Raw genomic sequence first — 21,186 nt, 5'->3', positions numbered from 1 at the left:
AACACCAAAGTAATAATAGTTGCAGGCAAGAACCATCAGTAGGTGCTGAAATCAATGGACTTAAGTATGATGAGAAACAGAACATCTATACAGTCTCAAAGCATCACCCCACAAGATACTTAGTAACTACAAAGAGAAAAATCACTTAACTCTATAGTGAAGAAACCTGAAATACACAATCTCAACCAAGCGGTCAAAGTTAGCATATGAGTAACAAGACATATGTACTCCCTGATGTGGTGCACAGAAAATGGTACAACGTCACTTCTGTGGTATTCTTGGAAAATGATGCATTTCTCACTCTAATAAAGAGAAGACATTAGATGAACCCTTAGTGAGTGACATTTTATAAAATAACTAACCAGTGCTATGTTTAAAATTATGAAAGACAAAGAAATACAGGAATTGTCACAGGTTGGGAAGACTAAGAAGACATGAAAAGTTTATACAATTTATATCCTGGGGATCTTGGACCAAAAAAGGACATTAATGGAAAAACTGGCAAAATTCAAATAAGGCTTGTGGAAAAATTAACAGTGTTAAAACAATTTAATTTTCTTTAAAATTTGCATAAATTTCCTGTAAATCTAAATTTATTTAAATAAAAAGCTGAGTTTTTTGTTTGCTTTTTTAAACCTCACCCGAGGATATTTTCTCAAATATCTCCAGATAGAGTCGGGGGTGGGGAGAGAGAAACATAGATGTGAGAGGGACATATCAACTGGTTGCCTCCCACATGACCCTGACCAGGGCCGGGAATGAACTGCAACTGAGGTATGTGCCACCCTTGGCTGGAATCAAACCTGCAACTCTTTGGTCCACGAGCTGATGCTCTACCGCTGAGCCAAACTGCCCAGGGCTGAGGTTTTTGTTTTTTGTTTTCGTTTTTTTTTTTAATGCAACTTCTGTAGGCATGAGATCTTACCATTTCAGTACCATTATAAAAAATTACTCATTTGAGCCCTGGCCGGTATGCTCAGTGGTTAGAGCATCAGCCCGCAGACTGGAGAATCCCGGGTTTGGTTCCCGCTAAGGGCATGTACCTTGGTTGCAGTTTGTCCCCGGCCCTGGTTGGGGTTGTGTGGGTGGCAACCAGTCCATGTATCTCTCTCACATCAATGTTTCTCTCTCTCTCTTCCCCCCTTCTCCCTCCCGCTCTATCTGAAGATAAACGCAAAAAATGTCCTCTGATAAGGATAAAAAAAAATTACTCATTTGAGCTAGCTATTAAAATTTTCCTATTAGGAGAGATTATCAAACGATATCAAATTCAGAATCTCAAAACTCAACTCTTATTAATATATACTGGATTACAGAGACATAACTAGAAAACAAGTCAGTGAATGAAAAGTACACTTGCGAAACATGACATGGCACTCTGTTAGCAAAGATATATGCCCCCAAAAAGACATAAAGCAATGACACACAACACAAATTAAAACTTAAAACATAAAATGTCAAGAACTGGACAAAACCAACTGAATCAACATGTGATGAGATTATGACTTGATGAATTGCTGTGGCCAATACTTATGAGTCTGGCAAAAAAAGGCTTTTCATTAGGTAAAGGTTGGACTGGTTCTGTTACATACCCAGATTTCAAGTCAGTTATCCTCAAACAGTTGGTAGCATCCAGTCCCACTTTTCCATTGCGGACCACACTAGATATGAATGGGGAGAGCATTGGAGAAATTCGGTTCAAGGCCACTTCTGGGGACATTTTAACTTGACTTGCAAATCACCACTGAAAGCAAAAGGAAAGAATGGTGATCAGAGTATACAAAAGAACTACAAATTAACAAGCTTCCTGAAAACTGGCACAGCACACAGAAGTTTCTCTTGCATGAATGAATACCTCATTTCCTGTCTTAAGCAGCCTCTCCCAATGAAACCATCTCCCTGCTGCTCACCTACTTAGGACATAGACTACACCACTGCTTTTCAGGAACAGAGGCAACCCTTGAAATCCAATTCCCTCCTCCTTCCCAAAGCTGTCACACTTCACTTAAAGCTGTCCCACTCTGTCTTACAACTGGCACATTCTACTTTAGTTGAGATCTTAAGAAGCCTTCGCTGACAATCCTCTAACTCCGACACACAAAGCCTACATAACACTAGGTTAGGAATCCTCCCTCTGTGAGTTAGAACTTGGCTGGTAATACTGTATAAAAACCTAGAACAAGCATAATCTGCTTGCAATTGTTACTTGCTAAAAATTACTTTCTTCTGATATACTTCTCTTCATAACTGTTCCTGCACAGTGTATTATAACCACCTGCTTGGTGATCAAGAGATCACAGATGAAACCTCTAATAAATAGTTTTGTTGTTGTTGTTAATCCTCACCTGAGGATATCTTTCCATTGATTTTTAGATAGGGTAGGAGGGAGGGGGAGAGGAGGAGAGAGAGAGAGGAAGGGAGGGGGGGAGAGAGAGAGAGGAAGGGAGGGGGGGAGGGAGAGAGAGAGGGAGAGAGAGGGGGGAGAGAGAGAGAGAGAGAGAGAGAGAGAGAGAGAGAGAAACATCCATGTGAGAGAGAAACATCCATGTGAGAGAGACACATGGATTGGTCACCTCCTGCACGACCCAGACCAGGGACCAGGGTTGAACCCACAACCCAGGTATGTGCCCTTGACTATGAATCAAACCCATGACTCTTAGGTCCTTGGACCAACATTCTAACCCCTGAACCAAACTGGCCAGGGCCCCAATAAACATTTTTAAATAAATAAATGAATAAGAAAACAAAAGCTAGAGAAATATTTAGGTATGCAAAGAAGATGATATGCCCTCAAAAATTTGGCAGAGGATAGCATATCTGAGGAATAGATGTAACAAAAATCTACTTAAGAGTTAAATCATGAAAACATACACCTATCCAGATATTCAGCAACACAAACTAACATGGATCCAAAAGTCTTTGATTGTAAGGCAATAAGAAGCTCTCAAACTTGAAAATACAAAAGTAAAACCAATAAATCATATCTAAACTACTTGGAAACCCACAGGGTTGGGGAATGAAGTACATGAATTCCTCTTAATAGATTTCTAAATGAAAGCCTCTACTTTCAAAGGTGGATAAGTCAACTTAAATGATCATTTTCTTCCTCAATCTGAAAGGATAATCCCACATCAAAAGCAATTAATTTCTCACAAATTACAAGTAAATGATGTTCTCCTTCTAGTTTCCATATATTATAGCATATGAGGACTTACATGTCCCTGCTAAAATAAATGTTGAAAACTAGTACGTGTTTTAATCATTTCAGAAGTAATAAAGGAAAGAATTGCGCTGATCTTTCAAAATATAATAATACTGTGACCTTTTGGGTAATGACACCCAGAAGTATCTTTGAGTCAGTACCCAAATTATCCTTTCTGCAAATATAAAACAAGCTCCTTTTGCAACCACTTAAAAGATGGTTTTCTTCCACCATCCAACTTATCACCACAAAGTAAGACTAAACATCTAATGCATGTTATTATCAATCATGTGCATTATGTGGCTCAGTGATTGAGTGTCAACCCATGCACCAAGAGGCACAGGCCCAGGTTGTGGACCTGATCCCCAGTGGGGGGAATGCAGGAGGTGGCCACTCAATGTTCTCTCTTATCAACGTTTCTATCTCTCTCTCCCTCTCCATTCCTCTTTCTCTAAAAAAAATAAAATAAAGTTTTTTAAAAATCATGTGCAATTTTATAACACTTGATCACTTACAAAGAGCTTCCATATACATTATTGCAGTTGATCTTCACAACCCTGGGCTGTAAGGAATTCCCACTTTACAGATGATACAGATAACTTTTATAATGTCTTTGAAAAGTATACTAATCCATATTATCATTTTGAAGCCTACTTTTTTCTATTCTGCAATTATTTGCACCTTTTTTTCTAACCACTGATGTCACAGTTCTTGAAAGGATGATTATCTAGATCACATGCAAATACAAAAATACTTATCTGGGGGGAGGGGATCTCACCTGCATTACAAAATTATTCTTCCTTGTTTTTCCCATAATCTTAATTATGAGAAATGTCTATTATAATTTTATCTCTCATTTTTATGAAAAAAGGAAAGAGAACATTCTGAACATTTACTCAGTATCAAGTGCTGTATTACCCACTTATATCTGTAATTTCATTTACTTCCCCTGAACCCTGTCCTCTGATTAATAGTAGTTTCCACTTCACAGATAAGAAAACTAATACTCAGCAAGATTAACTAACTTGTTCAAAGTCACCAACCTTGCAATAGAAGGATCAGAACTCACATCCATATCTCCCTCAAAGTCCACTATTCTCATTTTCCTCTCAAATAAACATGACTTCAATCACCAGAGGAAAGCAAGAAAGTGAATTTTTAAGTATGTATACATCTTCTAAAAATTGGACAAAATGGCATAAATTTAAACTCATGGTTGCTTTGCAACTAGAAACAATTTAGACTACTGCTGGCCTACTGCTGAAACTGGCCTGACTTATCACACTAGTCAAATGGTAAAAGGAACAAACCTGCTCCAGAAGCCAAACTATACTTATGGTGACAACAACCCATTCCATTTCAGCAACTGTCATGACCTTAGAATGGCACTTGATGAAATAAATTTGTCTTTGTTTCCAGAAAAGCCAAAATACTATTTTTTGACAGTTCAAGGTTTCATGCAGTGTAAAATCTGTTTCAACCATGAGGTCCTATGACTTCTCTAAAAGAGAGCGGAAAAATACTCCAAAATCAGAGGGCACAAAATATACCTCCTTTAGTGCAGTCCTTTTGAGCCACGGGCATGGCTGAGGGGCATCATCCCCCAGCAGTAGCTTTTACACATCTCAGCACTGTTAATAGATCGCAGACAGGCAAAAATGTATGGTGGCCAGCCTCCCTTGAATGCTAGTTAGGAAATTTGTATTTCCTTATTTTGACATATTACAGAAGGAAAATGCAGAAATACAATTTTTACAGGTGTCTGCTGCCTCAAGCTAAGGTCACATAAGGTCCTTTGATCGGCCACCTGGGGAATACAAAGACGTCTAAAGCGTCCTCCAGTTTCGTGCAATTAAGAGGGGATGACAAACACGGAAACATGTGCCCTGCTGACGTCATGGAACGGAAAGGGGTAGCGTCCAGCTGCGTCACGTCGACGTCATACAGCGCACGAGGGAAGTTACACTAGGGAAGTAATTTATCCAAGGTGCAACACTCAAGAAAAACAAGCCGGCTACGACCCGAAGAATGACCACCCCACTCTAGGAGGCATTTAAAAGGGGCACTCTGCCAAATCTTATGATCCCCTCCTCAAGCGGGAAGGATAAGCAGGTTAACCAGGGACCGGGCACCGACTAGACAAGGAGAAAGAGTAACGCCTGGCCTTCGGGTCTCGTTCTTGAGGAGAAGAGCGTGATGGGGATGAGCAGAGCATCTTTGGCATGGGGGCCTTCTCTATAGGAAGGGAAGGCGAGCTCTGGGCATATTTAAACCACGGTCCTCAGCACCACCTGTGCAACTCGGGATCCAACCTCCCCACACCAGCCCCAGTCTAGGTACCTGGAACTTAGTCCGTTCGGTAACCGGCGACTACGTGGGGTACAGGTTACCCGAGCGCGCCCCCGACCGACGCACCGACCTGCGCGCGCACCGCAGGCCGATGCGTGCGCGCCCCCGGACGTCCGCCAGCCCCGCCCCGTCTGCGGCCCAGTCTGGCGGCGTGCACGCTTCGGGCCGCACCGAGCCGGGTGCTCGGAAAGGCGTCTACGTAGTGCCTGAAAGTTCCTTCTTCCGCGCTCTCCTTGTGCGTGGCGAGCAACTTGGAGTCTGGAACTATCAGAAGGGCCTTATATGGGAGGCGGTACAGGGAGACAATTTCTGGAAGAACTGGGAGCAGTTGGTGGGCGGGGTTATTTCGGGCATTCAGGTGGGCGACCCGCGTAGGCGTCTGTGAGGCCCGGGTAGTTAGGGAGCGTAGGAGCGGCGTCTCTGGTTACGGGGCCGACCAAAGGGTAAAGGGCAGCTTCCAGATTGGAGAGCACCACCTTTGAGCAATGGCCGCGTCTGGGGAACCCGGGAGGCAGTGGCAGGAGGAGGTGGCGGCGGCGGTGGTGGTGGTGGGCTCCTGCATGACCGACCTGGTCAGGTTAGTCTGGGACCAGTACGCAGAGTCCGGCTTGCGGGAGGGAGCGGACTGTGTGCTCTTGTCCCTGCGGTGTCACTGGGGCTTTGAGGATGGAGAGTGTTAGCTTTTGGTATGAGCTACAGGTATCCTCAGCCCGCAGTGTGCCGTGATGGGGTGCAGAAGGTAGGATAAGTTTGTCAGATGAGGGAACATAAAGGCCAAGGTGTAGTGAAGGTTCTAATGGTACTAGAGGCGCCTCCAAAAGCCTTGCTCCTGTTTTCTTGACCATGCTGCTGAGCCTGTCCCGACTAACCGAGTGAGTTTGGCCAAGTCATTTTACCCCAAAAAATCTAATGTGCCTGCTTTCGGACTAAAGTAAAGGGCCCAGAACACTGTCCAAGTTGTGCATTCTTCATCTGAACTTCTATAAAATGAGTGGAGCAGGGGTCAAAAAGGCAGTCAGTCAGTCATCTTTCACCATATTGATTGTTGGCATCCTTGCAGTAGTACATATTTACAAATTATTTTACAATATTATAGCAACCATGGATTACCAATTGCAACCCAAGTGTGCGTCAAAATAAAAACTGGCAAACACAGCATGTACAACCATTTTTTAAAGTGATCAAATAATGAAAGAAAATATGCTGAGTGAAAATAATTGAGTTAAATTGGTGAGATTAGATGGGGAGATCCTTTCAGTTTATCTTCCTTTTTTTTTTAAAGTGGCTTTTCTGATTATAAAAGTAGTATCCATGTAAAACATACACACACAGATATTCCAAGAAAACGCAGATTGCTTCAGTTTAATATTTTGGTGAACAGCTTTTCAGTATAATACTATTCTTATATTATAAAAATAAACAATGATCAGGCATACTACAGTAAGACCTCATCTGCCCTGCAACCTTGCTTTTCCAAAGGATGGCAGAGAACCTAGAAATAAATAAAAAGGCCTTGGGACAATCAAAATAAGTCACCAAATCCCTGCACCAGACACCTGTATTTTACCTGGAAAATAGTTCTACAGTCTTCACATAACCAATTTAATCTTATATAACTTAAAATGTTTATACGCTCAAATTTCCAGACCAAAATTAGAAAAGTGGAGAGTAGAAAAGGGAGAGACTGTTAGGGACAGATATAGCCTATGATTGTCCAAAACCTGAAAGTGAATGGGAGAGTGTAACAAGCAACAAAAGATTTTTAAATGCCAGAGAGCCTTAGTTTTCCCACAAATATTTGAGCCTTGGCAGCATTGAATTCAATCTAGTTATGAAGAGACCTACACATCTTTTTGTAGAGCAAGACTCAGCAAACCTTTCTGTAGAGGGCCAGATAGTAAATATTTAGGGTCTATTCTTTTTTTGTTTTTGTTTTTTTTAAACAATTCTTTCAAAATGTAAAAACTATTGCTATCTCCCAAGCCTTGCAAAAACAGCCTTCAGGCTATAGTTTGCTGACTGCTCTCTTGAGCATCATTGTCTTACAGCCCACTATAGTAATTGATGTTAGTAATATGACTCTTTTCAAGAATAGATAATATGGTACCCATTAAATTTTATATAAAAACAGGGCATGTGTTTCTTTTTAGAAATAGTTCCACCAAATATATTGAAAGTTTTTTACCTAAAGGAATAAACCTTCAGACATCTAAAATAATTTATTCCTTAGAAAATCCATCTAGCTAAATTTTTACCATAGGTGAAATGACAGAAGAGTAAGAAAGGATTTTTAAATCTCATTTCAGAGCTAGAGGAATTTAGAAATTATTTATCCCAGCCCTTCAGTTTATAGATAAGTAAACTGTCTTACATTGTGGATCACCTCTGTAATGTTCCCCCTATAGACTGTCTCCCATGACTTTTATACAAACTTCTGATGGTATCTGACTACTTCTACCTTTGAAGATATTTACAAAATACCTGAGTATAGTATTTTTAGATAAAGCCCTGAATCTGTGATAAACTTGAGTCCAGCTTTGCTGCTTGTAATACATATCATGGTTGTATTTTCCTATTGCTGCTGTAACAAATTATCACAAACTTAATGGCTTAAACAATACAAATGTAATACAGTTGTGGAAGTCAGCGTTCAGACAGATCTCACTGGACTAAAATCAAGGTGTCCATAGGGCTGTGTTCCTTTTTGAAGGCTCTAGGGGAAATGTTTTCTTACCTTTTCCAGCTTCTAGAGGCTGCCCACATTCCTTGATGCATGGCCCCTTCCTCCATCTTCAAAGCCAGCAATTGGTCAGTCAAGTTTTTCTCATATGTCGTCACTCTGACACTAAGATTCTATCTCCCATTCTACGTTATAAGAACCCTTGTGATTATATTAGGCCCAAACAGATAATTCAGGATACTCTCCTTATTTCAAGGTATCTTATTAGCAATCTTAATTACCTCTTGCCATGTAATATAATATATACATAAATTCCAGGGATTAGGCCCTGGCTGGTTTGGCTCAGCAGTTAGAGCATCAGCCTGTGGTTCAGGGACACCCGGGTTTGGTTCCCACTAAGGGCACGTACCTCAGTTGCGGTTTGTCCCCAACCCTGGTTGGGTCGTGCGGGTGGCAGCCACTCGATGTGTCCCTTTCACATCGATGTTTCTTTCTCACTCTTCCTCTCTCTCTCCCTCCCACTCTATCTGGACAAAAAATGGAAAGTGTCCTCAGGTGAGGATAAAAAAAAAAATTTCAGGATGTGGACATCTTTGGGGCAGGCTGAAGGATGAGAGGGGCATTACTCTGCCTACCACTGGTTAAGTTTAAAGTCAAAAGGTTTATTATACTTAGAGGATTATTGAAGCCTATCAATCCATCATCCACATTTTACAGATGAGATAACTAAGAGAGGTTGACTAACTCACCGCATAACACAGTGGCATACTGAAAGTTGGAATTCAGGTTTCCCAACCTTTATCTTTCCATTATATCATTCTGCCTCTAACTCTGTCTCGTATTTATTGCCCTTTTCATCTACAGTTAATTTGAGAGCTTGTAGTCTGTACATTCATTAACTGTTTACTTAGTAAGCTGATAAGGAATAATAACTAAGGACTTATAATTTCCTGGTCTAAAGATAGTATCTTCTTTACTATTCCTTATTTATTTCTAAGTTTAACTGGAACCAATCTGGACACCCATGCCTATATTGTAGAATCACGAGAAATAAAACTACTTCAGTAACTAAGCCCTCTTGGATGACATCCAAGTCCAACTCACTTCATATATTACATTACTGTGTGCCAGACTCTGCTAATTCAATCAATGAGCTACTTTTTTTATTCATTTCTAATTTTAGTCCTCTATGAATAGTAAGCTCTGTACTAATAATTTTTAAAAATCATTAGCTCATCTAACATGGCAAAGAGGACATTATTTAATACCTACCTATATTTATCATTATTCTCTTCCTTCTTGAACAGTCATCTCTGAAGCTCCACATTGCTAAAATAAATCAAGCCTGTTCTTATGGAAAATTAGGTCAGTTCCTCCAGAGATAGATTACCATGAAAAACAAATAACAAATGAACTTTTTTAGACATTAGGCTTATAGGCCTTGGTTAATCATGCTTTCACTAATAATCTTTATTTCTTATGACATATATTACACATTTTTTCAATTATTCATTCAACAAATATTTATTGATTTTTACTATGTGCCAAGCACTTTCCTAGGTGCAAAGGATACAGCAGTGAAAAATAGCCCAAAATCCCTGCATTGTGGGACTTACATCCTAGTGGAAGAGACAGTATCAATAGAAATAAGTAAAATATATAGTATATTAGATAAATGCTAAGGAGGAAAATAAAACAGAAAAGGGGGGTGGGAGTAGTCATTTTAGATCATTGACCAGAGAAAGCCTCGCTGAGTTGATTTTGAGTAAAGATCTAAAGGAGGAAAGGAAGTAAGCCATACAGATACCTGGGGCTTCCCAAATGCAAAATCCCTGAGGTGGGACCATGCCCAACAAGTGAACAACAAGGAGTTCAGTGTGGCTAAAGAAAATTGATTCAAAGACGTTGGGTCATACCCTGAATGAGATGAAAATCCCCTGGCGAATTTGAGCAGAGGAGTGACATAATCTGACATTTTATTTTTTTTTCTCACCCAAGGACATTTTTTTTGCTGAAGAGCGGGAGGGAGAGAGGGAGGAAGAGAGAGAAACATCGATGTGAAAGAGACACATCGAGTGGCTGCCACCCACACGACCCCAACCAGGGCCTGGGACAAACTGCAACCCAGGTACGTGCCCCCACTGGGAACCGAACCCGGGACTCTCTGGTCTGCAGGCCAACACTCTAACTGCTGAGCCAAACCAGCCAGGGCCATTTTAAATAATCACTGTGAGAGCTATGTGAGAATTGACTGAAGCAAGGCATGGGCAGCTGCAAGGAGACCAGTTCAGAGTCTATCACAATAATCTAGGCAAGAAATGATGGTAGCTTAAAAGCAGTGTAAATAGGGAAAGTGAGTATCTTTTGATTGTATTTTGAATATAGAGCTGACAGGATTTGCTGAGGAGTACAAGATAGGTCAAGGATTACTCCAAGTTCTATGGCCTCTGCAAGCAGAAGGGGCAGTTACCTTTGCTGAGATACAGAAGATTTAGAGCAGAGCAAGTTGGGTAGGAAGAGGGCAATATCAGGAGCTTAGGGTGGACTTGTGAGATTTGAGGTGCCTGTTAGACCACTGAAGCAGTGAAGAAGACAAAAATGAGTTCAGATTTTAGAGGAGAGGTCCAGCTGAAGATATAAATTTGAGAGTTGTCGGTGTATAGATGGTATTTAAAGCCTTGAGGCAGGATGAGATCACTGAGGGTCTAAGCTTCTAGGGCACTCCAACATTTAAAGGATACATTTTTTACATAATTTATCTCTTGTCTCCCAGTCTCTCTGTACCACTAAAACTTGCTTTGAGACAAGTCTAATACAAACCCATGTTTACATTTCCATGGCAATAGACTATGATGTCAACTAAAACCCTAGGTTATTCCTTTATATGTTCCAAGTAAAAGTGATGGCTTGAGAGATAAGGCTCATGTTCAGCCAAGCACCCACATTTAATTCTTGGCAAGTCAGGAAATGATTGCTTAGTTCTCAAAAGAGTTTAATTGGATAGTGGAATAAGTGAATTTAGAAGATTTTAGATCCAAAGTAGATGAAACATTGGACCTATGTTACTATAACATTAATTTTTTTAAATCAGCCAAAATTTTATACTGCACCTAGAATGTGTTTGACATGTTACAGTTACTCTCTAACCTGTGTTATACCAGAAGCTTCCTGACTTGTCATATTTAGAACATAAAAAATGTTTGCAGTCATAATTTCAGGAAAGCAAAAGCCAAAGGAATATTGGTCCAAAAAATACTGTGCTTTCCCAATATTACAGGAATATAATAGCCTGTATTATTCTTTCTGCCTCTTAAAGTGGTCTTGCAAGTTGCTTATCAGTTACCAATCAATATTTAACATAGTATTTTGTTAAACATGTTTCTGTCACCTGAATTCCCTAATATCAAAATAAATCATTAATAGGAAATTGGCTCATTTTGGTCCCTTCAGAGAAAATATGTTAAAAAGGAAATTACATATGACAAAGAGCACGTGCTGTGTGGTATTACTAAGCAGTCCCTTTATAATCCATTCCTTTGCCAGCTCTTTGTGCCCTAGTGTCTATATTCTTGGAAGAGCAAGGTAGGGAGGGCTTTGTGATGAAAGTTGCTCCAGTATTCTGATTACTTGTATATAATATTGAAATACTGGCTCTGCACCAAGTTCTAGGATACTATAATTAGTAAAACATGGTCATTGTTCTTGAGGAACTTACAGTCCAAGGAAGAAGGCAGACAGAAAAACAGATCATTGCAGTATGATGTTGTAAGTACTTGCAGGTTTTGTGCGAACACAGGAAAAGTTCCTGGATGATATATACTATAAATGATATATAAAATAATATATAATTTAGGAATATATTATATATATTCCAATATAATATAGGAATCAAGTATACATTACTATGATACATGGTCTGTATATTGCATTGTGTACCCACTACCCATAGTCAAATCATCTTCGTCACCATATATTTAGCCCCCTTTCCCTTCTACCACCCCTTCACCCCCTTCCCTGTGGAAATCACCATACTGTTGTCTGTGTCTCTGAGTTTCATTTTTCTAAATACTGCCATTTGCGATAACATAGATGGACTTGAGAATATTATACTAAGTTAAATAAGCCAGAAAAAGCTAAGAACTATATGATTTCACTCATATGAAATTGAAATTCAATTTCAATGAGTGATATAAAACTGAAATTCAATTTTCACTACTTTTTTTTTTTTTCCCATTCTTTATTCAGACAGAGCGGGAGAGAGAGAGAAACATAGACATGAAAGGGACACATCGAGTGGCTGCCACCCACACGACCAACCAGGACCGGGGACAAACTACAACCGAGGTACATGCCCTTAGCGGGAACCAAACCCGGGTCTCTCAGGACCGCAGGCTGGCGCTCTAACCGCTGAGCCAAACCAGCCAGGGCACTACTTCTTAAATAATATTATTATGTCTTCCTGATCCATCAGTTATTTAGAAGCATTTTTTAAATCTCTTTACATATGGAGCTTTTTAATTTATCTTTTTATTATTAACTTCTAACTTAACCTGTTAGGGTCAGCAAATATTTTCTAAACAGACTGTTCTTTTTGTCTGATTGATCTGTCACTTACTTAAGGAATTGTGTTAAAATTACAACCATGATGGTAAATTTGTCAGTTCTCATAGTTGTGTGGGGTGTGTGTGTGTGTGTGTGTTAGAATTAGAACCTTTTGCTGCTCAATTTAATCTTTTGGTTAAACTTAGTAATCATCTTTATCTCTTTGCACTCTAAGCTTTATTTTGGATGACATTGATAAAGCTATCTGGATTTATTTTAGTTGATATTTGCCAGATACAATGTTTCCCATCTTTTTATTTTAAACTTTCTCTGTTCTTTTGTTTTAAGTGTATGTCTTATAAAAAGCACATAGCTAGATTTAGTCTTTTAGTTGGTTGGTTCTGTTTCTTCTTTGGCTATAATTTTTTGTTTGTTTTTTATCTAAAGAATTGTAATCCATTTACATTTAATGTGAGTTCTGATATATTTGGATTCATTTCAAACATGTTATTTTACAATAAACTACTCTTTAAAATACTGTTTATCAAACTCACAGAGGTTGTAGAGTACAAGGAAGTCATGGCGCTTTTTGTGGAATACCAAAGAATATTAAGCTTAAGTTAACTATATTCATATTTCACATGAAATTACATTTTCTCTTCTATTAAATTGTAATTTACACGGAGTAATGAGCCCAAGGGTTTAAGAAGAAAAGTTAAATTTGAGAACATTGTGTTAATTCCTTCTGAACTCGAGGGAAAGGAGCACCTTATTTGGTCTTTCCATATTAGCATCTTGGTTCAGCTTGAAAAACTCCAGTCTTCTTCAGAAGCTTGGCTACCAGAAATTACATAAGAAATTATAAAAACATGAAATAGAGATAGGTCCGAGCAGCTTTAAGGACATTTGTGAAGTCAGACCAACCTTGGTTTGAATCCTGGCTCTGCCATCTTCTACCAAGTGAACTTGGGTATTTTTTTATTTTTTATTTTTTTTTTTTTTATCCTCACCTGAGGACATTTTTTTTTTTTCTATTTTTTGTTCAGATAGAGTGTGGGAGGGAGAGAGAGAGAGAGAGAGAGAGAGAAACATCGACGTGAAAGGGACACGTCGAGTGGTTGCCACCCACATGACCCAACCAGGGCCAGGGACAAACTGCAACCGAGGTACATGCCCTTAGCGGGAACCGAACCCGGGTCTCTCAGGACCGCAGGCAGACGCTCCAACCGCTGAGCCAAACCAGCCAGGGCAGCTTGGGTATGTTTTTTAATGTGATTCTCATTCTCCTTATCTGTGAAATGGTGATTGAAATAATAACTTTTTCACTGGGTTATTGTAAGGATTAAGTGAGTTAGTGGTCACAAAGTGCTTAGTGCAGTATTTATCTTATGATAGACACTCAAGAAATGGTATCTGGCATAATTAATGTATTACATATCTTAACAAATGTTTATTGGACACATGATGTATATAGGCACAGTCTTATGCCATAGTGATGCAGAAGTGAATGTGATACATGCTATGAGAGAAACGCTCATAGATTGCTAGAACACAGAGGCAGGGCAACCAACCCACACTATTACATAAGGACTCCTAGAGGAGGTAACATCTGAGTTGAACTGTAAAGGATGCATGTGGATAAGCTCAGCACAGAAGCAGGGAAAAAACTCCGCAGGCATAGGAAATCAGATATGCAAAGAGATTTGAAATACTAATAAGATTTTAAGAATGAACACTAATCTATTTTGACATTGTAGAGGAGGCTGCCACTCTCTCCCCCGTAACATCACTTAGTGTCACAGCCAAAAGAAATAGAGGAAATGGAATGAACTATATAGGTCATTTTTAATATAGAGTTTGTTACTATTTATTTATTTTATTGGGGGGCTTAACTAATTTTTACTGTTGAAAGTATTACAGATGTCCCCCCTCTTTTTCCCCCATTGACTCCCCCCCCCGTTCCCACCCTTCTCCTGCCTTCCCCACACTATTGTCTGTGTCCATTAGTTATACATATATGCATAGAAGTTCTTTGGTTTATCTCTTCCCACCCTCCCTGCCCCCTTCCCTTTGAGGTTCCTCAATCTAACAGCCAATTTCTACTTCTTAATCCCTTCACCTATTTCACCTGTCCCCCAACCCCACTCCCATCTGGCAGCCAACAAAAAGTTCTCTGTATCTAGGAGTCTGTTTCTGTTATGCTTGTTCATTTTGTTTGTAGATTCAATTGGTAATAGATATGTGTTTATTGCCATTTTATTGTTCATATTTTTTATCTTCAAGAAGACCCTTCAACGTTTCATATAATATTGGTTTGGTGGTGATGAACTCCTTTAGCTTTTTCTTATCTGGGAAACTGTAGGGTCCAGTGGCACAGCCTCCTTGATCAACCCAGCTGGGCCCTTGAGGTGCACCCCTCATGTGGACTATACACCCTTCTTTTGTAATTGAGTTTTGATTGCTGCTGGCATGTCAATGGGTGGGATTTACTCAGGCTGATTAGCTGCAAGGATTGGCTATGCCCACTGACCTCTGACCACCTTGGAGTATCAGCTCTGCAGAGGCCCACCACACCAAGCAAGACTTACTTCATCAGGGCTCTAATATCCACTGAGTCCATTCCTTGAGTGTGTCACTTGCGGAGGTGGTTGGGTGGTAGTGCTTTGACATGGTCTGAAGCTGTCCACTGGGTGTGCTGGCTGTGAGGCAAAGTCAGCCATTGCCTGTTTTCCACCCGGAGTCACCAGGCATAAGCTACAAAGCGATCTGCAGATGGTGCTAGGCATGGAGGTTCCCAGGCAAAGCCAAGCTGTGAACCAAGGCTGGCTGCTTCTAGTGCTATACTTGGGGCCACTTAGCAAGAGGTATGGGGCTCGAGTGGGTTAATATTTATGCTTATATTAATAATGTTAAATATTTATCAGTTATATCAACTGACTGTCCAACACTATAGTCAAAACAGAGAGAAAAAAAATCCAAAATATATAAAGAATCCATACAACTCAATAGCAGGAAAGCAAACAATCTGATTTAAAAATGGGTAGAAAATCCAAACAGACATTTTTCCAGAGAAGATATACAGATGTCCAAAAGGTACATGAAAAGATGCTCAACATCACTAGTCATCAGGGAAATACAAATCAAAACCACAATGTGGTATTATGCCACACCTGTTAGAATGATTATCAAAATACAAAATATAATTAGTATTGGTGAGGATGTGGAGAAAAGGGAACCCAGTGCACTGTTGGTGGGAATGTAAACTAGTGCAGCCAGTATGAAAAACATTATGGAAGTTCCTCAAAAAATTAAAGTAGAACTACCATATGATCCAGCAATTTCTCTCTGGGTATTTATCCAAAGAAAGCAAAAACATTAACTGAAAAAGATACCTTCACCCCTATGTTCATTGCAGCAGTATTTACAATAACTAAGCTGCAGAAACAACCTAAGTGTCCATCAATGGATGGATAGATGGACTGATAGAGAAAATGTGATGCACACACACAATGGAATATATTTTAGTCATAAAAGAGAAAGAAATTTTGCCATTTGCAACAACCATGGATGGACCTTGAGGGCATTATGCTAACTGAAATAAGTCAGACAGAGAAAGACAAATACCATATGATCTCACTTATATGGGAATCTAAAAAAAAACCAACAAAAAAAAAAACCAAAGATTGTTGACACAGAGAACAGATTTGGTGATTGCCAGAGACAGGTGGTGGGAGGGTGGGCAAAATAGGTAAAATAGGGTTAAAAGGCATAACTTCTAGTTACAAAGTAAGTGTCATGGGAATGTATTGTACAGCAAGGTGGCAATAGTTAATAATACTGTATTGCATATTTTAAAGTTGCTAAGAAGGTAGATCTTAAAAGTTCTCATTTTTAAAAATCGAGAGAAAGCTAATTTTTGAAGAAAGTAGCATAATATAATTTAAAGATCATAGCAATGGAATCATAAGACCTGAATTAAAATTAGACTCACCCACCCAACAGCCACATGCATTTTGATAAGCCATTACTGTCTTGAATTCTTACTTTCTCCTTAAAACAGAGATGATACGGCCTATGTTAACACGTCTTACAAATGTATTGTGAAGCTCAAATGTAATATAATCAGTTCTTGATATTCATGATGATGGGAATGCGGAAGAAGCATAAGCACCAAAACCCAAAAATAGTAGATAAATTAAAATTTGTAATAATTGGTTCCAGAATACATTTTTGTATGCTGATTTATCCTTCTAATTATATTTGCTTAGGATAAAATTAATTCCATTTGTATTTCTTTAACCTACACCAGCAGATGGCAGGAAGAAGTAGCCTAGATAATTACAGCATGGTGACAGAAGTCATTTCGGAATTTAAGCATTACTAAAATTAATTCACAAAATAGAAAATAAAATATCAATTTTGTAGTTATTTGTCACTTCATACTTTGCTTGTCTTAAATAAATGCAAAGCTCTTTCATCAGGAACTTTGATAAGTGCTTTAGTCTTACCATTTCCCTTTCTGCTCTCTTTTTCTGCATCCTGGCTTTCCCATATACCTTATATGCCATCCTATAGTTGTCCAATCCTTATTCCCTAAATTCCCATATACACATATGTATTTCTCTTACCTTCTCCTTTTGCAGCTTCTAGTTCCAAAATTAGCTCATTAAGTACCTCCCTGTCCCAAGTTTCTGTTCTTTCTCAGGACTTTTCTCACCTGGGTGTAAAGATATATATATATTTCAGAAAGATTCATTGACATTAGATAGTATCTTCATTTTTAAATATGTCTTTAATATGTTGACCTATAAGCCTCTCCTGGCACCTTCTGTACTCAATTCTTTATCCCACATATTAAGAATGAAGAAGGCCCCTGGCCGGTTTGGCTCAGCGGTTGGAGCGTCCGCCTGCGGTCCGGAGAGGCCCGGGTTCGGTTCCCGCTAAGGGCATGTACCTCGGTTGCAGTTTGTCCCCGGCCCTGGTTGGTCGTGCGGGTGGCAGCCACTTGATGTGTCCCGTTTACATCGATGTTTCCCTCTCTCTCTCTTCCTCTCTCTCTCTTCCACTCTGTCTGTACAAAAAATGGAAAAATGTCCTCGGATGAGGATTAAAAAAAAAAAAAGAATGAAGAAGGCTGTGGTCCCTTTTTGTCCCCATTATTCTGACTATATTTCTGTTTAATAACTGATTTACTTTTCTCCTTGGGCTGCAGTCATACACAGTACTTTTGCCCTGCTCTCACCTCCCCACATGATTATTTACATAGGCACTTGCCATTCCAACTATCTGTATCTTTTTTTTTAAATCTTCACTCAAGGATATTTTTTTCCCATTTATCTTCAGATAAAGTGGGAGGGAAAAAGAGAGATAAAAAAGCATCAATGTGAGAGAGAGACACACACACATCGATTGGTTGCCTCCCACATGACCCCAACCATGGCCAGGAACCGAACTGAGTCCACGGGCCAATACTCTAACCGCTGAGCAAATATGGCCCAGGCTATATAAGTATCTTTTAAAGTGCAAACCGTTCAGTCTGGCTGGTGTGGCTCAGTGGTTGAGTGTTGACCCATGCACCAAGAGGTCGCCAGTTCAGTTCCCGGTCAGGACACATGCCCAGGTTGTGGGCCCAATCCCCTTTGGGGGGCATGCAGGAGGCGGCCAGTCAATGTTCTCTCTTATTTATGTTTCTATCTCTCTCTCCCTTTCACTTCCTCTGTGTCTAAAATAAGTAAATAAAAAATAAAGTGTAGACTATTTATTCAAAAAATATTTATTTCTGACCATGTTAAAGTAACTAGTACTAAACCTACCTTCCCACAATAAACAACTAGAAAATGGGACATATATGAAACAAAAATATATGAAGCAGCTGTTTTCATCTATTGAACAATAGGTGTGTTATCCAGAAGAGAAAGGAAACAAGATGATTCCTGAAGGCACATTACTGACCAAGCCCCAGAGAGGAAGAACTCAAGGAAATCATGGCAATATCAATGAGTTGAGAAAATTGAGTTTATAGCTTAAGGAGACTCAGGTAGCTAGAATTTATGGGAACATCTACTGGAGAGGAAGGAACTAATCAGGGAAAAGTCCAGAAATCTTCAGAGGAATCCCCTTAAGTCTGTTACTAAATACTAAATGGAAATATAGAGAGAGAAACTCTACAAAGCTGGGCAACCACTGGAAAGTTCTAAGCTGATCATTTCCCAGAAATCATACAGGAATGGGAGGTGTTAAGTTCTAACCAGCCAGAGAGCATTCAGTAAAGATCTCAGAAGATCCACAACTTAGTAGAAGGGTGAACTTGCCCTAAAGAAAAGGCTACCCTAAACTCACCCTAACAAATCTCAAAAAAAAATCCTCAGAAGAATCAAACAGATAATCAAATTACTTAATTGTCTGAAAAACAAAGTTCAACCTTTTGGAAAAAACACAAATTAAGACACACGATGATGTAACATTTGCAATATTCAGCATCCAATAAAAAATCATTAGTCATGCAGAGAATCAGGAAAATGTGATCATAACCAAGAAAAATAAAAGTCAATCAAAACTGACACAGAAATGACAGTGATGGAATTGGCAAAGAGGAATTTTAAGAGCCATTAAAAATATGCTCAGTGATTTAAAAACATGAATATAGTAAGGGGAAAAGTGGAATATATAAAAAGAACCAAACAGGTTTAAGAAATGAAGTCAATATCTGAAATTAAAGATTCACTTGATGGTCTTATCAGTGGAGTAGACATTACAGAAGAAAGGATCAGTATACTTGAAGACAGTAATAGACATTCTCTAAATTGAAGCATGGGGGTGGGGGGAATGACTGAACAAAAATGCACAGTGGTCTACCATATGTGTAATTGGAGTCTAAGAAGAAGAGAGTGGGAAAGACACAAAGTTTGAAGAAATCATGGCTGAAAAATTTTCAAACTTTATGAAAATTATAAATGTCTAGATAAGAATTTCAGTGAACCCCAAGCAGGATAAGCGTAATGTAAACCACATCAAAGCACATTGTAATCAAATTCCTGCAAATCAATTATAAATAGAAACTCTTAACATCATCCAGAGGAAAAGAGCACACATTACATATATGGGAACAAAGATTGATTGTAGGCTTCTTGTCAGAAACAATGCAAGCCATAAAAAATCTTTAAAGTGCTTAAAAAATAAACTGTCAACATAGAATTTTATATCCTTCAAATATGAAGGGAAAATAAAGACAGAAAAACAATATCTGAAAGAACTTATTGCCAGAAACTTGCACTACCATAAACATTGAAGAAGTTCTTTAGGTGGGACCACAAGGATACTAGATGGAAACTCAGATCCACCCAAAGGAATGAAGAGCCTCAGAAATGATAAATACATGGGTGGATACAAAGACTTTTTTCCTTCATTTCTTAATTTCTTTAAAAGGCAATTAACAGTTTAAATAATAACACTGCATTGTAAGGTTTATATTACATAGAAGTAAAATGTATGACTAGCATAAACGTTAGGAAGGGGAAATGGAAGAATACTATTGTAAAGTAAATTAATTCATAGGTAAAGTAGCATGTTTGAAAATAAACTGATAAGTTAAAGATGCTTATAGTAAACCCTAGACAATCACTTCTAAAAATAGAAAAAAAAGTGGTAGAGTTAATAACAAACATACCAAAGTGAAGATGAAATGAAATACAATTACTCCTAAAGAAGATAGGTAAGGGAAAAGAAATAAATGAATGTTCTAATGTTAGTGATATTGCTGTGAAGAAAACAGCTGAAAAGCAATGCTCTATGAATGTTCTCACATTTCTGCATGATCAGGGCTTTCTGAGCAAAGACTGCTAGCACCTAGATTGAAGAATGTTTGAATGGCAGACAGACCTCAGAAGTCAGAGACCTCAGGGGAGATTTAGAGACTTCTCCTTGGACACATTTATTTATATTCTAGGGGCTGTAAACCTTATATTACAAAGCTAAGGTCAGTAGGTCCCCCTCTCCCTCTCCCTCCCCTCATACTTCTCCCCTCCTTCCCCATCCCCACCCCAGAGGGAAGAGGAGCAGCAGCTGTGTTAGCTGTCCCACATAAACTCCAAAATTTTATTATTTCAAGATTTCTCTAATCATGCAACCTGTCGGGATTAGGACATAGAGAACTAACTAATGCAATTATGAGGAATTAAAAGGCTGTCTCTAATCCAGAAACCTAGTGTTTCTTGCCAGAATGAATGAATGAATGAATGAATGAATGAATGAATGAATACGTAGGAGAAATTAAAATAGAAACGGGGTATCTCCTGTAAGGTGGCTGGGAAGGCCTCTCTGAGGAGGTAACATTTGAGCAGATGTGTGAATGAAGTAAGCCATGTAAGACATGGGAGAAGACCATAACATCCTCTTCTTGTTGGCTCTCCCAGTG

The 21,186-nt window shown here is 39.1% G+C and overlaps 2 protein-coding genes across 6 annotated transcripts in view; one reads left to right on the top strand and one right to left on the bottom strand.

Moving 5' to 3' along the window:
- BABAM2 (BRISC and BRCA1 A complex member 2) overlaps window positions 1-9,565 on the bottom strand; it is a 400,292-nt gene extending 390,727 nt beyond the window's left edge. For 3 of the 4 annotated variants that reach the window (XR_004959724.1, XM_036263410.1, XM_036263407.1), the window contains exons 1-2: window positions 5,543-5,652; window positions 1,593-1,744 (exon numbers count right to left, since the gene is read on the bottom strand). Coding sequence is in view for 3 of the 4 variants with exons in the window: in XM_036263410.1 (XP_036119303.1) it covers window positions 1,593-1,720 (128 nt within the window). In the remaining variant the exon portion in view is untranslated. Of the gene's footprint in view, window positions 1-1,592; window positions 1,745-5,542; window positions 5,653-9,503 lie in introns of those variants that run through there. The other variant, XM_036263408.1, reaches the window with a different exon arrangement.
- RBKS (ribokinase) overlaps window positions 6,037-21,186 on the top strand; it is a 104,398-nt gene continuing 89,248 nt past the window's right edge. For both annotated transcript variants that reach the window (XM_036263412.1, XM_036263411.1), the window contains exon 1: window positions 6,037-6,128. In XM_036263412.1, coding sequence (XP_036119305.1) covers window positions 6,037-6,128 — 92 coding nt within the window. The remainder of the gene's footprint in view (window positions 6,129-21,186) is intronic.

The sequence above is a fragment of the Molossus molossus genome, unplaced genomic scaffold, assembly GCF_014108415.1.
Source record: "Molossus molossus isolate mMolMol1 unplaced genomic scaffold, mMolMol1.p scaffold_m16_p_15, whole genome shotgun sequence".
In the NCBI taxonomy this organism is placed as follows: Eukaryota; Metazoa; Chordata; class Mammalia; order Chiroptera; family Molossidae; genus Molossus; species Molossus molossus.
The sequence above is the reverse complement of the archived record's forward strand: the minus strand, read 5'-3'. Positions and strand labels throughout refer to the sequence as shown.